Genomic DNA, 15,885 nt, shown 5'->3' with positions numbered 1-15,885 from the left:
CATCGCCTCAGATCTCTCTCTCTTTGGTGTGCACGACACGATTGCACGAGGGTGTTCGTGTGGTTGACGGCTGCGAACTCTTTGTACGGAATATTGTAAAAGTGTAAATCTTTACATGGGCAATATAAATCTTCGGTACACGGAAATAGAATTAGAATTTACTGTTTATTATTATAGAAATGTGATAAATATTTATTATTATAGATATATATATATATATATGTAGATATATAAAGAGAATATATAAAAATAAATTTATAAATTAATATAATTTTAGATATACTTTAAAATAAAATAAAATTTATAATTTAATATGCGGTATGTAAAGTCTTATAATTTTATAAGTTTATTTTATATTTATTTATATATATATATATATATATATATATAAGCATGTGACTCTGAAAAAGTACCTCTAGCTAGCTGAGCATGCAGCCCCTTTTGTACTGCACCGCGCCGGCCAGTTAGGTCAACCAGCGGTGCACCCCTTTAGCCAACCACCTAGAAGTCGGCACCCACACACGTACATACGTACGTACAGCCACCTGATCGGCTGGTCCAGTTTTGAGGAGAAGACGAGAAGTTGACAAAATTAACGAGGATTTGGTGAGGCTACAGTTGGCTGTACCTTAACAGCTGGATTGAAACATTACTGTCGAGTGCCAACTATCTATTGGAAACAGAAAATACTTTGTATTTTTTTCCCACCCAGATTCACAATTAGAGAGTCATTGTTAATTATGCAAATCAATCAATAATGTTTGTTTTTTTTTTTTCCCTAAAATATTGGAGTTTGGGTCCTTCTTTTGCACGTGAAATTAATGGCAAATGGCCTGGCATGCAAAGAGATACTCATGAATTGATGGAAGTTTATTTTTAACTACAAAAAAAAAAAAAAAAAAAAAATACCCTGTAAACTTAAATCTCCTTGATCTGTCTGTGATGCATGCGTAATGCATATCCCTAGCCAGGAAATCACATCTAGGTGTGAGAGAAAAGGATGGACCATTCTGGACTCTGGACTACAAGTCAATAAAAAGTTGGCAAGGCACACCAGCTCTGCTCTGTTTCTATATGAATTTCTCTCTTTTTTTGACTTGCCATTCTGCCACCTTAGATGCTGAACAATTTGGTTATTTGATCTCACCCATGCAATTGCCGGTGCCGGTAATAAGAAAAGATTATATTGAGTTGTATAATAAGAAAAGATTATACGTAACAGAGACCAGCCTGGTACTCACATCATAATACATTATATGGATTACATTAATGCCTCAGGGGACACTCAATCATGAACGCATCCAATAAGCATGCAAGACCCACGTCATGAGTATTCCAGAGATTGAACATATATAAACTACACCAAGGAACACCGCATGATCATCTACCTGCAGGCTCCAGAAACAGAAACCCGAGAGCTAGATATATATATACAAACACAAACACCAAAAATTGCTTATGCTGCAAAGCAGAAAACCAACAAAATCTGGTAACATCAATATTATTTATTAACCCCCTAATTGAATAACCTTCTGAAATAAGATTCCTTAATTCCTACCATGTTTGGACTTTTAGTCCTTGTGAAAGCAACGTCGACCTTTCTGTCCACGCAAAGGGAATTAATGCATGTGAACGTAGGAATGAAATCAATATCATCGCCCCCGGGCCCCCTCTTCTCTCCCCACGACGCAGGCGCCTCTTTAGTGAAAGGGGAGTTTCTTTGTGCTACGAAACTTACCGACAGCCAAACAATTATATCAGGTTCTGCCTACTTATTTAATATTTCCCGTATCATGGTTGCATGGTGTCTATAAATACTGGGAATCATCAGGAGCTTCTACATGCGTTAGGATTACCATTTAATTTCTTTACAGTTGTAAGACCCATTACCATTGGTGACTATAGTTTTGCTGATTTCCAGTCAAGAAATGTGCTCCAAAGTTCATGCAGACATAGAAATGCCGATGGCCAGAACTGGAGATTCCACTAAAACTAATGGTGATAGGGGGAAACGCATTCAAAAATTTGCCCTGAAAGTAGAAAGATGTCCTGGTTTGGTGTGGCAAAAGATGTGGAAGTTGGGACGCGAAGATCCAAGAAGGGTAATCCACTCTTTGAAAGTTGGTATATCTTTGACGGTGGTTTCGTTGTTATATCTCATGGAACCACTCTTCTTAGGGATCGGAGACAATGCCATTTGGGCTGTCATGACTGTGGTTCTTGTGCTTGAGTTTACAGTAGGTTAGTCTCTTTGCACAATTATTTTTTTTTGCGTCAGCTTCTTAATTAATGCAAGACTTCGTTACTAAAAGTACTGTGTATTAACATTATCGATTACAGGGGCAACTTTATGCAAAGGACTGAATCGAGGATTTGGTACACTATTAGCGGGATCATTGGCTTTCTTAATGGAGTACATTGCAGATGAATATGGCCCGATCTTTCGAGCTATTTTCATTGGAGCTGCAGTTTTTCTAATCGGTTAGTTTTACCAGCTAACAACTTAAGATCTAGACTTTCAATGACTAGCTTCAGCTAACTTTTATGTACAGCTTCAGCTCCCTTATTTCTTGTAGTGATTGTTGAGTCTTTTTTGAGGCTAGGCTTGGTTTGGATCGTCTGATGAGATGGAATATATAATGTGTGAATAGTAGTGAAATGATTTATAAATAGTAGTAAAATTTTTTGAGTTAAGAGCATTAAGTCCAAAATTTGATTAAAAGTTGAGGTTTTGGCTAAAAAACCGATGGAGATATTAATCCACATTAGATTATCCATTCCAACGTCAAAATAATAATTTTTAAATTTTTTCAAATATTTTACAAATACACTTTAATTAATAATTAATTTTTACTTAAAATTATTGTTGCCCAACTATTTTTATTCTCAAACTAATTATCCAACAAATATATTTAAAAATATTTTTAGAGTAAAATATTATTTTGAAGATAAATAGTGACTTGCCAAATTTGGAGAAAAAAATTGAATTACACTAGCTCAAAAGTGAAGCCATGATTACTCCAATGCAGACCAGTTTTGCTCAAATTAGCCAAAATTTGACTAAGCATTGGCTCTAAGATATTTATGAAGTTTTGAGAAGTGGGGGAGAAAAAATTGAATAAAATTATAAAGTTAAAATATTGTTATAATATAATTTTTTAATATTAATTTTATTTTAGAATTTGAAAAGTTGAGTTATTTTTTATATTTTGTTAGAAAGTTTAAAAAATTTGTAATGATTAAATAAAAAGTTAAATATCTAAAATTAAAAAGTATTTATGTTTGTGGTATTTGAATACTAAGATAAGATGAAATGAAATGGAATTACACCAGATGAGAGTATCTTGGTATCCAAACCGCACTGCAGAAGCAGCAGGTAAACTTATGCTATTTTTCGTTTCCATTTTGTTTCCGATTTGGCAGGAGCTGCGGCCACATACACGAGGTTCTTTCCCTTCATAAAGAAGAACTATGACTATGGTGTTGTGATATTTCTCTTGACATTTAATCTGATAACTGTATCAAGCTACCGTGTTGAGAACGTCTTGAAGATTGCAAATGAGCGCCTCTATACCATTGCCATTGGCTGTGGCATCTGCCTGTTCGTGACTCTGTTGATCTTTCCAAATTGGTCTGGGCAAGACCTCCATAATTCCACTGTGTCCAAGCTTGAAAGGCTAGCAAAATCTATAGAAGGTATGATTATTAATGATCATAAATAAATTTTCCATATGTTGAGTTATAGATACTACTAAAATTTGTTTTAAGTTGCAGAAACTATATATATATATATATGAAGTTGAATGTAGCAAACTTTTATGCTTTGTGGGCTAAGTGATGTAAATATTTTGCAGCATGTGTCAAAGAATACTTTAATGAAAATAATATAGAAACAACTGAGAATGAATCTTCAGAGGATCCCATTTACGAAGGTTATAAAGGCGTTTTGGACTCAAAATCCACTGATGAAACGCTGGTAAGTTTTTCTAACAGTTTTGGCTGATGAGTTTGTTATGTTCAAAGAAAATATAGTGCAGATATACTAATCACTAGCTTCTCAATGTTCTTTGAATGATGGTATTGTGAAATAAGCAGGCATTACATGCAAGTTGGGAGCCAAGGCTTTCAAGATACTGTCATAAATTTCCATCACAGCAGTATCTGAAATTGGGAGCTGTTCTCCGCCATTTTTGCTATACAGTTGTAGCTCTACATGGATGTTTGCAGACCGAAATTCAGGTATTATACATTTTTTTTAGTGCAGATTTGTGATATATTAAGTGCATTTGATGTTCTTTTTACGTTTTCTTCCTGATTTTCTTACTTGATGTTTTATTTTTTGGCTAGGCGCCTCAATCTGTGCGAGCCCTATTCAAAGACCCTTGCATTCGACTTGCAGGGGAAGTAGCAAAAGTACTAATGGAACTTGCCGATAGCATAAGAAAACGCTGCCATTTCTCTTCGGAGATACTTTCCGATCATCTTCAGGAAGCCCTAAAAGACCTCAATACTGCTATAACTTCCCAACCAAGGCTCTTCTTTGGCTCCAACATTAATCAAGACTCCAACATGCTTGCCGTAGTTGCTGCCGCACATGCAAGCCAAGAACACCAAAAAGACTCCAGAGTCTCATTATCGAGCGTAAAAACTGAACTTTTTACATTGCTTGAAGGGAAAAACAGAAGGGTTTCTGAGCAGTCAAAGGAGGCAGAGCGGAAGTTCTTAAGTCGACTGTCGAGTAAGACTGCCATAACTAGCCTTGAGTTCTCGGAAGCACTTCCTTTTGCTGCTTTTGCTTCTTTGCTTGTAGAGATTGTGGCAAAACTCGATCACATTATCGAGGAAGTTGAAGAATTGGGGAGGAAAGCATGCTTCAAAGAGTACAAACATGGTGATCACATTGTTGTGATTTCTGAGAGACCACAAATCATTGTTGCTCAGAACAATTTTCCATCTCAGGGGACAGAATAGTAGAAAAGATATTTAATTAAGCTGTCATTCTGATATAGATATTGATTCATTCGAGTATATTTGAGTCAAAATGACACGAACCAAAAACTATTTGATTTTTCAGGTCTCGATCAGATATTTTGCTTGCTTTCGTGAAGTTGTGTGGTAACATCAACATTGAATAAAGCTTATAATATCAACATTGTGGTGGGAGTTCAATAAACTGCATTAAAAAACATTAAAAAAAAAAATAGAGTAACTGTAGTCCCTAATTCGAATTGTGGGTGGCACCGCTTTTTTTGGCCAAGCCTTTTTCTTACTTCAAAAAGTTGCTATGCCATAATTGATATTAATGATGATGTATGTGGCCAATGAAAATGTATGGATAACCTAAATGTAGGGTTAGTGGAGGGGATGATAACAGTGTTTTAAATACCGTACCGTATCAATCGGTACGGTCGGTATATGCCGTACCGGCTACTGGTCCGGTATAAGTATTTTATCTGTTTTGTACCGGTCCAAATACTGGCTGGTATTTTGGCCTTTACTTTTTTTTTTCATTTCTTTAAACTCCAAGCTCATTTTTTACCGCCAATTCAGACCAGAACATTTATAATTTATATATATTTATGTATAATTTATTCATATATTGACTATTATTTTAGAATATAATTTATATATATTTATATATATAATTTATTCATATATGGATTATTCCGAAACAGTATATGAAATAGTATCAATATCGAAATATTTCATTCTAGTATCGTAACTGGTACAGTATCCAGTACAGTATTCAAAAAAACATTCGATGATAATGTTGACATGGAAGAGGGACCTAAGCTTCCAAATGACTTCTCCCAAAACTTTTGTTAGAGGTCGGTCTCAATGTAGGGAAATGAAGTGCTGAAAAATAGAAATTTGAATTACAATAAAAATTAAAAATGTTGCCCAGATGACTAACATAAGAGGGGAGGTGAATTGAGTTGTATTAAAAAAATAACAATTATAAATCAAATATATAATATAAAATATAAACAAAATATGAAATAACAATAAATATAAAGAGTAAGGGTAAGAGAGAAGCAAACTCAGTATGTTAATGAGGTTTGGCCCCACTGCCTACGTCCTCGCCTCAAACTACCCCTTGAGGATTCCCAAATTCACTATTCAACCTCCTTCAGGTGGAGATAGAAACTTATTACACCTTTGAACAACACCGCTACAAATGATCCGTGTAGAACACCCTCTACACTTGCAATCATCTTACACGTGGTGATTCAACTATTCCCCGTGTAGAATACTTTCTACACGCACAAGGGTTATACACACCCTTTTTCTGATACAAAAGCTGATAGTGGGTAGGTTATCAGAAAACACTCCTTAATGAGTGAAATAAGAACAATACAGCACAAACTATATCTCTCAAAATGAACAAGAATTAAGGCTCAATACTTAGAGAAGAGAGAATGAAAGTTTTGAATGAATGTTGTATGCTCTTGGTGTTGTGAATGTGAAGCTCTCAAATGATCTATTTATAGGCATATGAGACTTCATATTCAAATTTAAAAAGATTCACATGTCAAAAACAACATCATTCACTTTTTCAAAAAAATCAAATCTAATCTTTTACTTTTGGCATATGACAAAAGGAGCACACTTTCCTTTTCAAAAAATTGAAACCTAATATTTTACTTTTTGCATATGACAAAAGGAGCACACTTTCCTTTTCAAAAAATTCAAACCTAATCTTTTATTTTTTGTATCTGACAAAATGAGCACACTTTACTTTTCAAATTTTTCAAACAAAATCATATACCTTTTGTATAAGTCTAAAAAAGCATCAATCACTTTTGAAAATATTCAAATAAAACATGCACATGTGAAAGATGACAATCAATCATCTTTAATATTTTCAAAGTTCAACCCTTTAATCAAGGCATGCACATGTAAAAGATGACAATCAATCATCTTTCAAAATTTTCAAATTTAATTTTCAAAAGTATTCATGCACATGTGGAAAATGTATTTTAATGCTTTATGATAAAATATTAATTTTGAACATTAATCCTAATTTCGAATTTTAAGAGATTTACAACATTATTCTATGACTTTAATATAAATTTGTTTCCTTCTTACTCATACTTGGTTCTTTGATGTGCTTGACTCCATTGTGTGGATAACTTGAGCTTGAAACTCCTTTATTCTTTGAATTCATTTGTTATCATCAAAATTCATGTATAGATTTATAATCACGTGAAACTTGAAACCTTGGGTTCAACAAAAAAAATACATAAAAATAAATTTATAAATTAATATTTTTTTATGTGATTTATTAAATTTATTTTATAATAAAAATAAGTTTATAATTTAAGATATTCTATCTCATATCTATTTATAAATGTATTTTATATATATAAATAAATAAATTTATGAGTACTGCACCGCTCCAGTTAGGTCAACCAGCGGTGCACCCCTTGAGCCCACCACCTAACTAGGATGTCGGCACCCACACACGTACGTACGTAGAGCCACCTGAGATCGGCTGGTCCAGTTTTGAGGAGAAGCTGACAAAATTAACTAGGAGTAGTAGGTGCGGCTAAAGTTGGCTGTACGTTAACTTGATTGAAACAGTACTGTCAAGTGTCAACTATCTATTGGAAAGAGGAAATACTTTGTATATTTTTCCAAACCACATTTATTATTAGTGGGTCGTTGTTAATTATGCAAATCAATAAATAATCATGTTGTTTTGTTATAAAATTAAAGAAAAATAACAAATGATTCAAAGATTGTAAAAAATAAATAGGAAGATTGAGAGATAATAATATATATACTTGGTTTTTTAAGAGTTTAATATAATTTATTACTCTTTTTTTATTATGTATTACAAATGATCCTCAAAACATCTTGACATTAGACAGAATAGTAATTATTTTGTAGGCTAGTTTCAATAGATAATTTATAAGAAAGAACATAAGAGAATCGTTCAAAAACACAAAGAAATACCTATTATGTTTAATTTAAATTTATCAAATCAAAGAATGTCCAAAATCAACTCACAAGCTTGGCTATAAAGCTAAAAATCATCCTTATAAGAGTTTTACCAAAAATAGAAAAATTTCAATAATTATGCCAAAATTACATACGTAATAAAAGAAGCTAAAAATCATCCTTATAAGAGTTTTACCAAAAATAGAAAAATTTCAATAATTATGTCAAAATTAAATACGTAATAAAAGAAGTCATACGCCAAAAATTTGGCCAAAATTGAACTCAGAATCACTTCTTAAACGATAAATAAAATATTACCATAAAAGAAAAAAATAACTGAAAATGAAAATTCGGAAAGAAAAATAGTGGATTTTGACTTCAAAAAAGATGCACACCAAGCAAGCTCGGTGATAATAACATGCACACCGAAAAAAAACTTTCCGAATTGGAGTCATATGTGCGGTTCTGATATTCGTATCTAAAGTTATGGCCAAAATACCAAAATGCACCCAAAATTCCTCAATTAGGAAAAGTAATCTAGCACTATCAACGTGTTATTTGACAACTCAGTATCATCTAACTCGGATCCTCTTGCGCATCACATCCTTTTATAGACAACTCCATGGTGGTAATTTGTTATGTCAACCAAGTCACATACACAATAAACCATCACATGTATAACAATCAAGTCACATCATGTACAACAAACTATCACATGCACAATAACCAATTCACAATAAACTATCATATGCAAAAAAAAAAAAAAAACACAATAAGATGTAGTCTATATGGTCATCTGTCAAATACATATATTTATAACATGTTTTTATTTTTTTTCCCCTAAAATATTAGAGCTTGGGTGCAGCTTCTGCATGTGAAATGGCAAATGGGCATGCAAATGGATACTCAAGAGTTAATGGAAGTTTATTTTTAGCTACAAAAAAAAAAAAAAAAATGCCCTACAAGTTTTTAAGATCAAGGAGGTGTATTATGTTTCATCAAAATTATTATTTGCTGGAAATTAGATAAAACTGCAGTAGCCTTAACAAAGTTGTTCTCAAAACTTAGATCTCCTTCTGTGACTGTGTCTCATGTGATGCATGCATGACAAAATGCATATCCCTAGCTAGGAAATCACACTTTAGGTGAGAGAAAAGGATGGACCAATCTGGATTCCTGAGTCCAAGTCAATAAAAAGTTGGCAAGGAGCAAGACACACCAGCTCTGGTTTGTTTCTATTTGAATTTCTCTCTTTTTTTTTTACTTGTCATTCTGCCACCTCATGCAAGATGCTGAACAATTTGGTTATTTGATCTCACCCATGCATGTGCAGGTGCCACACATGATGATGATCATTACTATTTTTTAGGTATGTTGAGTTGTTTAATAAGAAAAGAATATTATACGTAACACAGACCAGCCTGGTACTCACATCATAATACATTATATGGATTACATTAATGCCTCAGGGGACACTCGATCATGAACGCATCCAATAAGCATGCAAGACCCACGTCAGTATTCCAGAGACAGAACATATGTAAACTACACCAAGGAACACCTTATGATTATCTACTTGCAGGCTCCAGAAACAGAAACCCGGAGCTAGATATATATACAAACACAAACACCAAAAATTGCTTATGTTGCAAAGCAGAAAACCAACAAAATCTGGTAACATCAATACCAATTATTACCTAATTGAATAACCTTCTGAAATAAGATTCCTTCCTACCATGTTTTGACTATTAGTCCTAGTGAAAGCAACGTCGAACTTTCTGTCTACGTACGCAAAGGAAATTAATGCACGGGAAGGTAGGAATGACATCAATATTATCAGTGTATCACCCCCCGGCCCCCTCTTCTCTCCCCACGACGCAGGCCTCTTTAGTGAAAGGTGAGTTTCTTTGTGCTACGAAACTTATGTGGACAGCCAAACAAATATATCAATTTCTCCCTATTTATTTAATGTTGCCCGCATCATGGTTGCATGGTGTCTATAAATACTGGGAATCATCAGGAGCTTCTGCATGCGTTAGGATTACCATTTAATTTCTTTACAGGTGACTATAGTTGTGCTGGTTTCCTGTCAAGAAATGTGCCCCAAAGTTCATGCAGACATAGAAATGCCGATGGCCAGAACTGGAGATTCCACTAAAACTGATGGTGATTCGGGGAAACACGTCCGAAAGTTTGCCCAGAAAGTAGAAAGATGTCCTGGTTTGGTGTGGCAAAAGATGTGGAAGTTGGGACGCGAAGATCCAAGAAGGGTGATCCACTCTTTGAAAGTTGGTATATCTTTGACGGTGGTTTCGTTGTTATATCTCATCGAACCACTCTTCTTAGGGATCGGAGACAATGCCATTTGGGCTGTCATGACTGTGGTTCTTGTGCTCGAGTTTACAGTAGGTTAGTCTCTTTGCACAATCTTTTTTTTTTTTTTTTTATGGCGTCAGCTCCTTAATTAATGCAAGACTTCGTTACTAAAACTGTGTATTAACATTATCGGATTATAGGGGCAACTTTATGTAAAGGACTGAATCGAGGATTTGGTACACTATTAGCGGGATCATTGGCTTTCTTAATGGAGTACATTGCAGATGAATCTGGCCCGATCTTTCGAGCTATTTTCATTGGAGCTGCAGTTTTTCTAATCGGTTAGTTTTACCAGCTAACTACTTAAAGATCTAGACCTTTCTAGCTTCAGCTAACTTTTCTGTACAGTTTTCTCTCAACATGCATCCTCCCTCGTCTTTCCTTTTCAGGCTAGGCTTAATCTGTAGAGTGAGATAAGATGAGATGATTAATAAATAATAATAAAATAATTTATGAATAGTAGGAAAATTGTCTGAGTTAAGATATTTATGAGATTTTGAGAATTAAATAAAAGAGAAAAAGTTGAATAAAATATAATAAAATTAAAATATTGTTATAATATTATTTTTTAATATTAATTTTATTTTAAGATTTGAAAAAATTGAATTGTTTTTTATATTTTGTTCGAAAGCTTAAGAAAGTTGTAATGATTAGATAAAAAGGTTAAAGATCTAAAATTAAAAAGTATTTGTATTTGTGATATTTAGATATTGAGATGAGATAAAATATAATGAAATTAGATGAGATGAGAGTATATATCTTGCTATCCAAATCGCATTACAGAAGAAGCAAGTAAACTTACGCTATTTTTCAATTTCCATTTTGTTTCCAATTTGGCAGGAGCTGCGGCCACATACACCAGGTTCTTTCCCTTCATAAAGAAGAACTATGACTATGGTGTTGTGATATTTCTCTTGACTTTTAATCTAATAACTGTATCGAGCTACCGTGTTGAGAACGTCTTGAAGATTGCACATCAACGCCTCTATACCATTGCCATTGGCTGTTGCATCTGCCTGATCATGACTCTGTTGATCTTTCCAAATTGGTCTGGGCAAGACCTCCATAATTCCACTGTGTCCAAGCTAGAAAGGCTAGCAAAATCTATAGATGGTATGATTATTAATGATCATACAGAAATTTTCCATATGCTGAGTTATAGATACTACTAAAATTTGTTAAGTTGTAGAAACTATATCTATATATATATATGTATGAAGTTTTTTTCTTTGATAGAAAGAGCAACTTCACTCATCAATAACAAGAATTACAGACATATATCAAGCCATATAGCTTGAGAAAGAAAATCTGGAAAACAATCCCATCTCAAGTGTTTCAACATTCCAAGCAAGCTTAGTTAGTCTATGAGCAACTTCATTTCCTAGCCTACTAACATGCTGAAATTTGTGTTCATCAAAGAAAACCAGCATCTTCATAATTTCTGTCATCAAAATACCAAGTCTCGATGAAAGCCCAGCAGCATCTTGAAGATCTCTGATCAATAACAAACAGTCACTTTCAACAATAAGTTTCTTAATCCTCATGTTAGCACATAGTTGAAGGCCTCTAAAAATTGCTAACAGTTCAACATCCTCAGCCTCTGCAACTTCATGCTTGACTTTGCTTGCTGCCATGATGATCTGCCCCATATTCATCTCTTAAAATTGCCCCAACCCCTGCTCTATGCAAATCATAAAACATGGTTCCATCTATATTTAACTTTAAGAAACCTAACTCAAAAGGCTTCCAGTTACAAAAAAATTTTCAAGTCACTACCCCTAGCCTTTTGAACTGTTGTAAACTCATGCTTCAAGGATAAAGCATGATGAGCAACTTGTCGTGGCTTAATAATGATCTGCTCATTCACAAACTTGTTTTTCCTAAACCAGAATCCCCAAGCTAGCAGAAAGAGCACAGCCATGTCTTCATCTCTTCCAAGTTCATGAATTTTCATGGCTATATCTATTACAGACAATGAGACATCTCCCCTTCCATCTCACTAATCATAGGAAATATGCTACTCCAATGTTTATGAATATGAGAGCAGTATATTAAAGCATGAGGTAGAGTTTCAATACCTGTATTGCAGAAACAACATGTTTATATCTTGAGTCAGGACCTTCCTTTTTCTATGATTTGATAGTAAAGGGAGTATTTTTTTACATGTTTTCCAAGAAAAATTTTAACTTTATGTGAGATTCTCACCTTCCAAATAGCCTTCCACAAAGACTCTTGCTTGTAGCAAAAGAGCACTCCCCAACATTGGCCTACTGCTGCCCTCTAATCAGTCTGTATGCACTTCTGACACTAAAAAGCCCACTCCTCTCGTATGCCCAAGTCCATCTATTTGGTTGTCTATTAGGAGCAATAATGATCTTTAAAATATTAGAGTCAGCTTTTGGATTGAAGAGAGTTCAGATCTTAGCCACATTCCACCATCTTGTGTTACTATAATAGTATCAACTTTTTCATTTGCTTCAACATTGCTCACATTCCCTTACTGCAGTAGGTTTTGATACCCTGGAACCAAATTGACAGACCACAGCTTTGTAGTTTTACCATCGTCAATAGGCCACCTGCATCCTTTGAGGAGCCATTTCTTTGCTGTCCATATTCCTCTCCTTGTGAATGAGGGGTTGTGACCCAACTTAGCATCAAAAAAAGAACCTTGTGGGAAATATTTAGCCTTATATATTTTATGAAGCAATGAATTTTCATTCTGCAGTATCCTCCATCATATCCTTGTTTAGCTAACAGGGACATATTAAAATTATGCAGATCCTTAAAGCCCAAACCTCCTTTAGCCTTTGTTTCACGCATCCTCTCCCAACTAGTCCAATGAATCCTCCTCTCAGTTGTTTTCTGACCGCACCAAAAGCTTGCCATCATAGCCTCCAACTTTTTACAAAAATTCACTGGAAGTAGAAAGCAACTCATTAAATAGGTAGGGATGGAGAGGGCACAGCTTTTATCGGAATCTCCTTACCCCTTTGTGAAAGAGTTGTTCTTTCCAGCTCTGCAACTTATGCCACACTTTCTGTTTACTGTCTGCGAAGGCCCTCCTTTTAGATCTACCAATCATAGCTGGAAGGTCTAGATACTTTTCATGCTGTTGAGCGTTTGGAATCCCCCATATCTGTAGAATATTTTCCCTCCTTGCTACTGAAACATTACTAGAGAAAACTATAGAAGTTTTCTCTTTATTTATCATCTGTCGAGAAGCATTTTCATAGGTTTTCAGTAGCCTTTGAACCACTCTATTCACCTCAACATCTGCCTTACAAAATATCACGCCATCATCTCCAAACAGCAGATGATTGATCTGAGGAGCTCTTCGACAGACTTTAAATTGTTTTGTAAACTCTTATGCTATTTGGGCTAAGTGATGTAAATTATCTTGCAGCTTGTGTCAAAGAATACTTTAATGAAAATAATATCGAAATAACTGAGCATGAATCTTCAGAGGATCCCATTTACGAAGGTTATAAAGCCGTTTTGGACTCAAAATCCACTGATGAAACGCTGGTAAATTTTTCGAACAGTTTTGGCTGAGTTTGTTATGTTCAAAGAAAATATAGTGCAGATATACTACTAATTACTAGCTTCTCAATGTTTTTTGAATGATGGTATTGTGAAATAAGCAGGCATTACATGCAAGTTGGGAGCCAAGGCATTCAAGATACCGTCATAAATTTCCATCACAGCAGTATCTGAAATTGGGAGCTGTTCTCCGGCATTTTTGCTACACAGTTGTAGCTCTACATGGTTGTTTGCAGACCGAAATTCAGGTATTATACATTTTTTTAGTGCAGATTTGTGATCTCTTGAGTGCATTTAATGTTCTTTTTACGTTTTCTTTCTGATTTCTAACTTGCTGTTTTATTTTTTGGCTAGGCGCCTCAATCTGTGCGAGCCCTATTCAAAGACCCTTGCATTCGACTTGCAGGGGAAGTAGCAAAAGTACTAATGGAACTTGCCGATAGCATAAGAAAACGCTGCCATTGCTCTCCGGAGATACTTTCCGATCATCTTCAGGAAGCCTTAAAAGACCTCAATACTGCTATAACTTCCCAACCAAGGCTCTTTTTTGGCTCCAACATTAATCAAGACTCCAACATGCTTGCTTTAGCTGCTGCTGCACATGCAAGCCAAGAACACCAAAAAGACTCCAGAGTATCATCATCGAGTGTAAAAACTGACGCTTCTACATTGCTTGAATGGAAAAGCAGAAGGGTTTCTGAGCAGTCTAAGGAGGCAAAGCGGAAGCTCTTAAGTCGACTGTCGAGTAAGATTGCCATAACTAGCCTTGAGTTCTCGGAAGCACTTCCTTTTGCTGCTTTTGCTTCTTTGATTGTAGAGATTGTGGCAAAACTCGATCAAATTATCGTGGAAGTTGAAGAATTGGGGAGGAAAGCATGCTTCGAAGAGTACAAACACGGTGATCAGATTGTTGTGACTTCTGAGAGACCACTAATCGTTGTTGCTCAGAACAATATTCCATCTCATGGGGCAGAATAGCAGAAAATATATTTAATTAATTTGTCATTCTGATATAGATATTGATTCATTTGAGTATAATTGAGTCAAAATGACACGAACCAAAAACTATTGATTTTTCAGGTCTCGATCAGATATTTTGCTTGCTTTCGTGAGGTTGTGTGGTAACATCAAAATTGAATAAAGCTTATATCAACATTGTGGTGGGAGTTCAATAAACTGCATTAAAAATAAAATAAAATAGAGTAATAATAGTCCCTAATTCAAAATGTGGGTGGCATCGCTTTTTTTGGCCAAGCCTTTTTCTTACTTCAAAAAATTGCTATGCCATAATTGATATTAATGATGATGTATGTGGCTAATGAAAATGTATGGATAACCTAAATGGAAGGTTAGTGGAGGGTATGATAATGTTGGCATGGAAGAGGGACCTAAGCTAACTCTTCCAAGGACTTCTCCCAAAACTTTTGTCAGTGGCCAGTCTCAATCCATCAGTAGGGAAATGAAGCGGTGAAAAAAGAAATTTGAAGGAAGTACAATGAAAGAAAGTGATTATAGTTACAGACAAATCTACTAAAAATGACAAAGATGATATAATATTCCAAAAAAATCATTGACTCCAATTCAGGAATTGGAGATCTAAAGCAGCCTAAATCTAGATTAGGATTGTCATATGCAAAATGGGAAGATGGTGAAAGAGTCTCTGCTTGGAGATGATAATAACGCTACCACAGAAGAGGTCGAACTTTTTTGCAGTCCTAAAATTGTAAGGTTATATACTGGAGTGGATATTGATTAGTTGTTACATAGACTACCTTCAGTACAAAATGAGGTACCGTTCCTATGGCTATACTCATGCTTGTTATGTAAACGTTTTCAATGTAGCAGGATCAGTACTGTTGTAATATCTTCGGTAAATCAAAAATCATTTTTGTCATTTCATTCATCTCAATAATGTGGAAAGAGTTGTCTGTAAAGCCCAACACTGCTGCTTTCATAAAAATATATGCATCAGCTCACAGAAAGAGAGTGTGTGCGCGCGCGCTGTGTGTCAAATAGAACTACTGG

General features: G+C 34.9%; 2 protein-coding genes across 2 annotated transcripts; both read left to right on the top strand.

The window, feature by feature from the left end:
• The first annotated feature begins 1,678 nt into the window (after positions 1-1,678).
• Positions 1,679-5,131, top strand: LOC122290268 (aluminum-activated malate transporter 12-like). Its single transcript, XM_043097890.1, has 6 exons — positions 1,679-2,241; positions 2,341-2,481; positions 3,424-3,696; positions 3,855-3,976; positions 4,096-4,239; positions 4,348-5,131. The coding sequence occupies exons 1-6, from the start codon at positions 1,929-1,931 to the stop codon at positions 4,969-4,971; spliced, it is 1,617 nt and encodes a 538-aa protein (XP_042953824.1). The 5' UTR covers positions 1,679-1,928; the 3' UTR covers positions 4,972-5,131.
• Positions 5,132-9,832: 4,701 nt separating this feature from the next.
• On the top strand, positions 9,833-14,952 carry LOC122289450 (aluminum-activated malate transporter 12-like). The gene is made up of 6 exons (XM_043096437.1): positions 9,833-10,353; positions 10,461-10,601; positions 11,161-11,433; positions 13,724-13,845; positions 13,965-14,108; positions 14,215-14,952. The coding sequence occupies exons 1-6, from the start codon at positions 10,041-10,043 to the stop codon at positions 14,836-14,838; spliced, it is 1,617 nt and encodes a 538-aa protein (XP_042952371.1). The 5' UTR covers positions 9,833-10,040; the 3' UTR covers positions 14,839-14,952.
• Positions 14,953-15,885: the final 933 nt, after the last annotated feature.

Source organism: Carya illinoinensis, chromosome 12 (assembly GCF_018687715.1).
Source record: "Carya illinoinensis cultivar Pawnee chromosome 12, C.illinoinensisPawnee_v1, whole genome shotgun sequence".
Classification (NCBI taxonomy): Eukaryota; Viridiplantae; Streptophyta; class Magnoliopsida; order Fagales; family Juglandaceae; genus Carya; species Carya illinoinensis.
The sequence above is the reverse complement of the archived record's forward strand: the minus strand, read 5'-3'. Positions and strand labels throughout refer to the sequence as shown.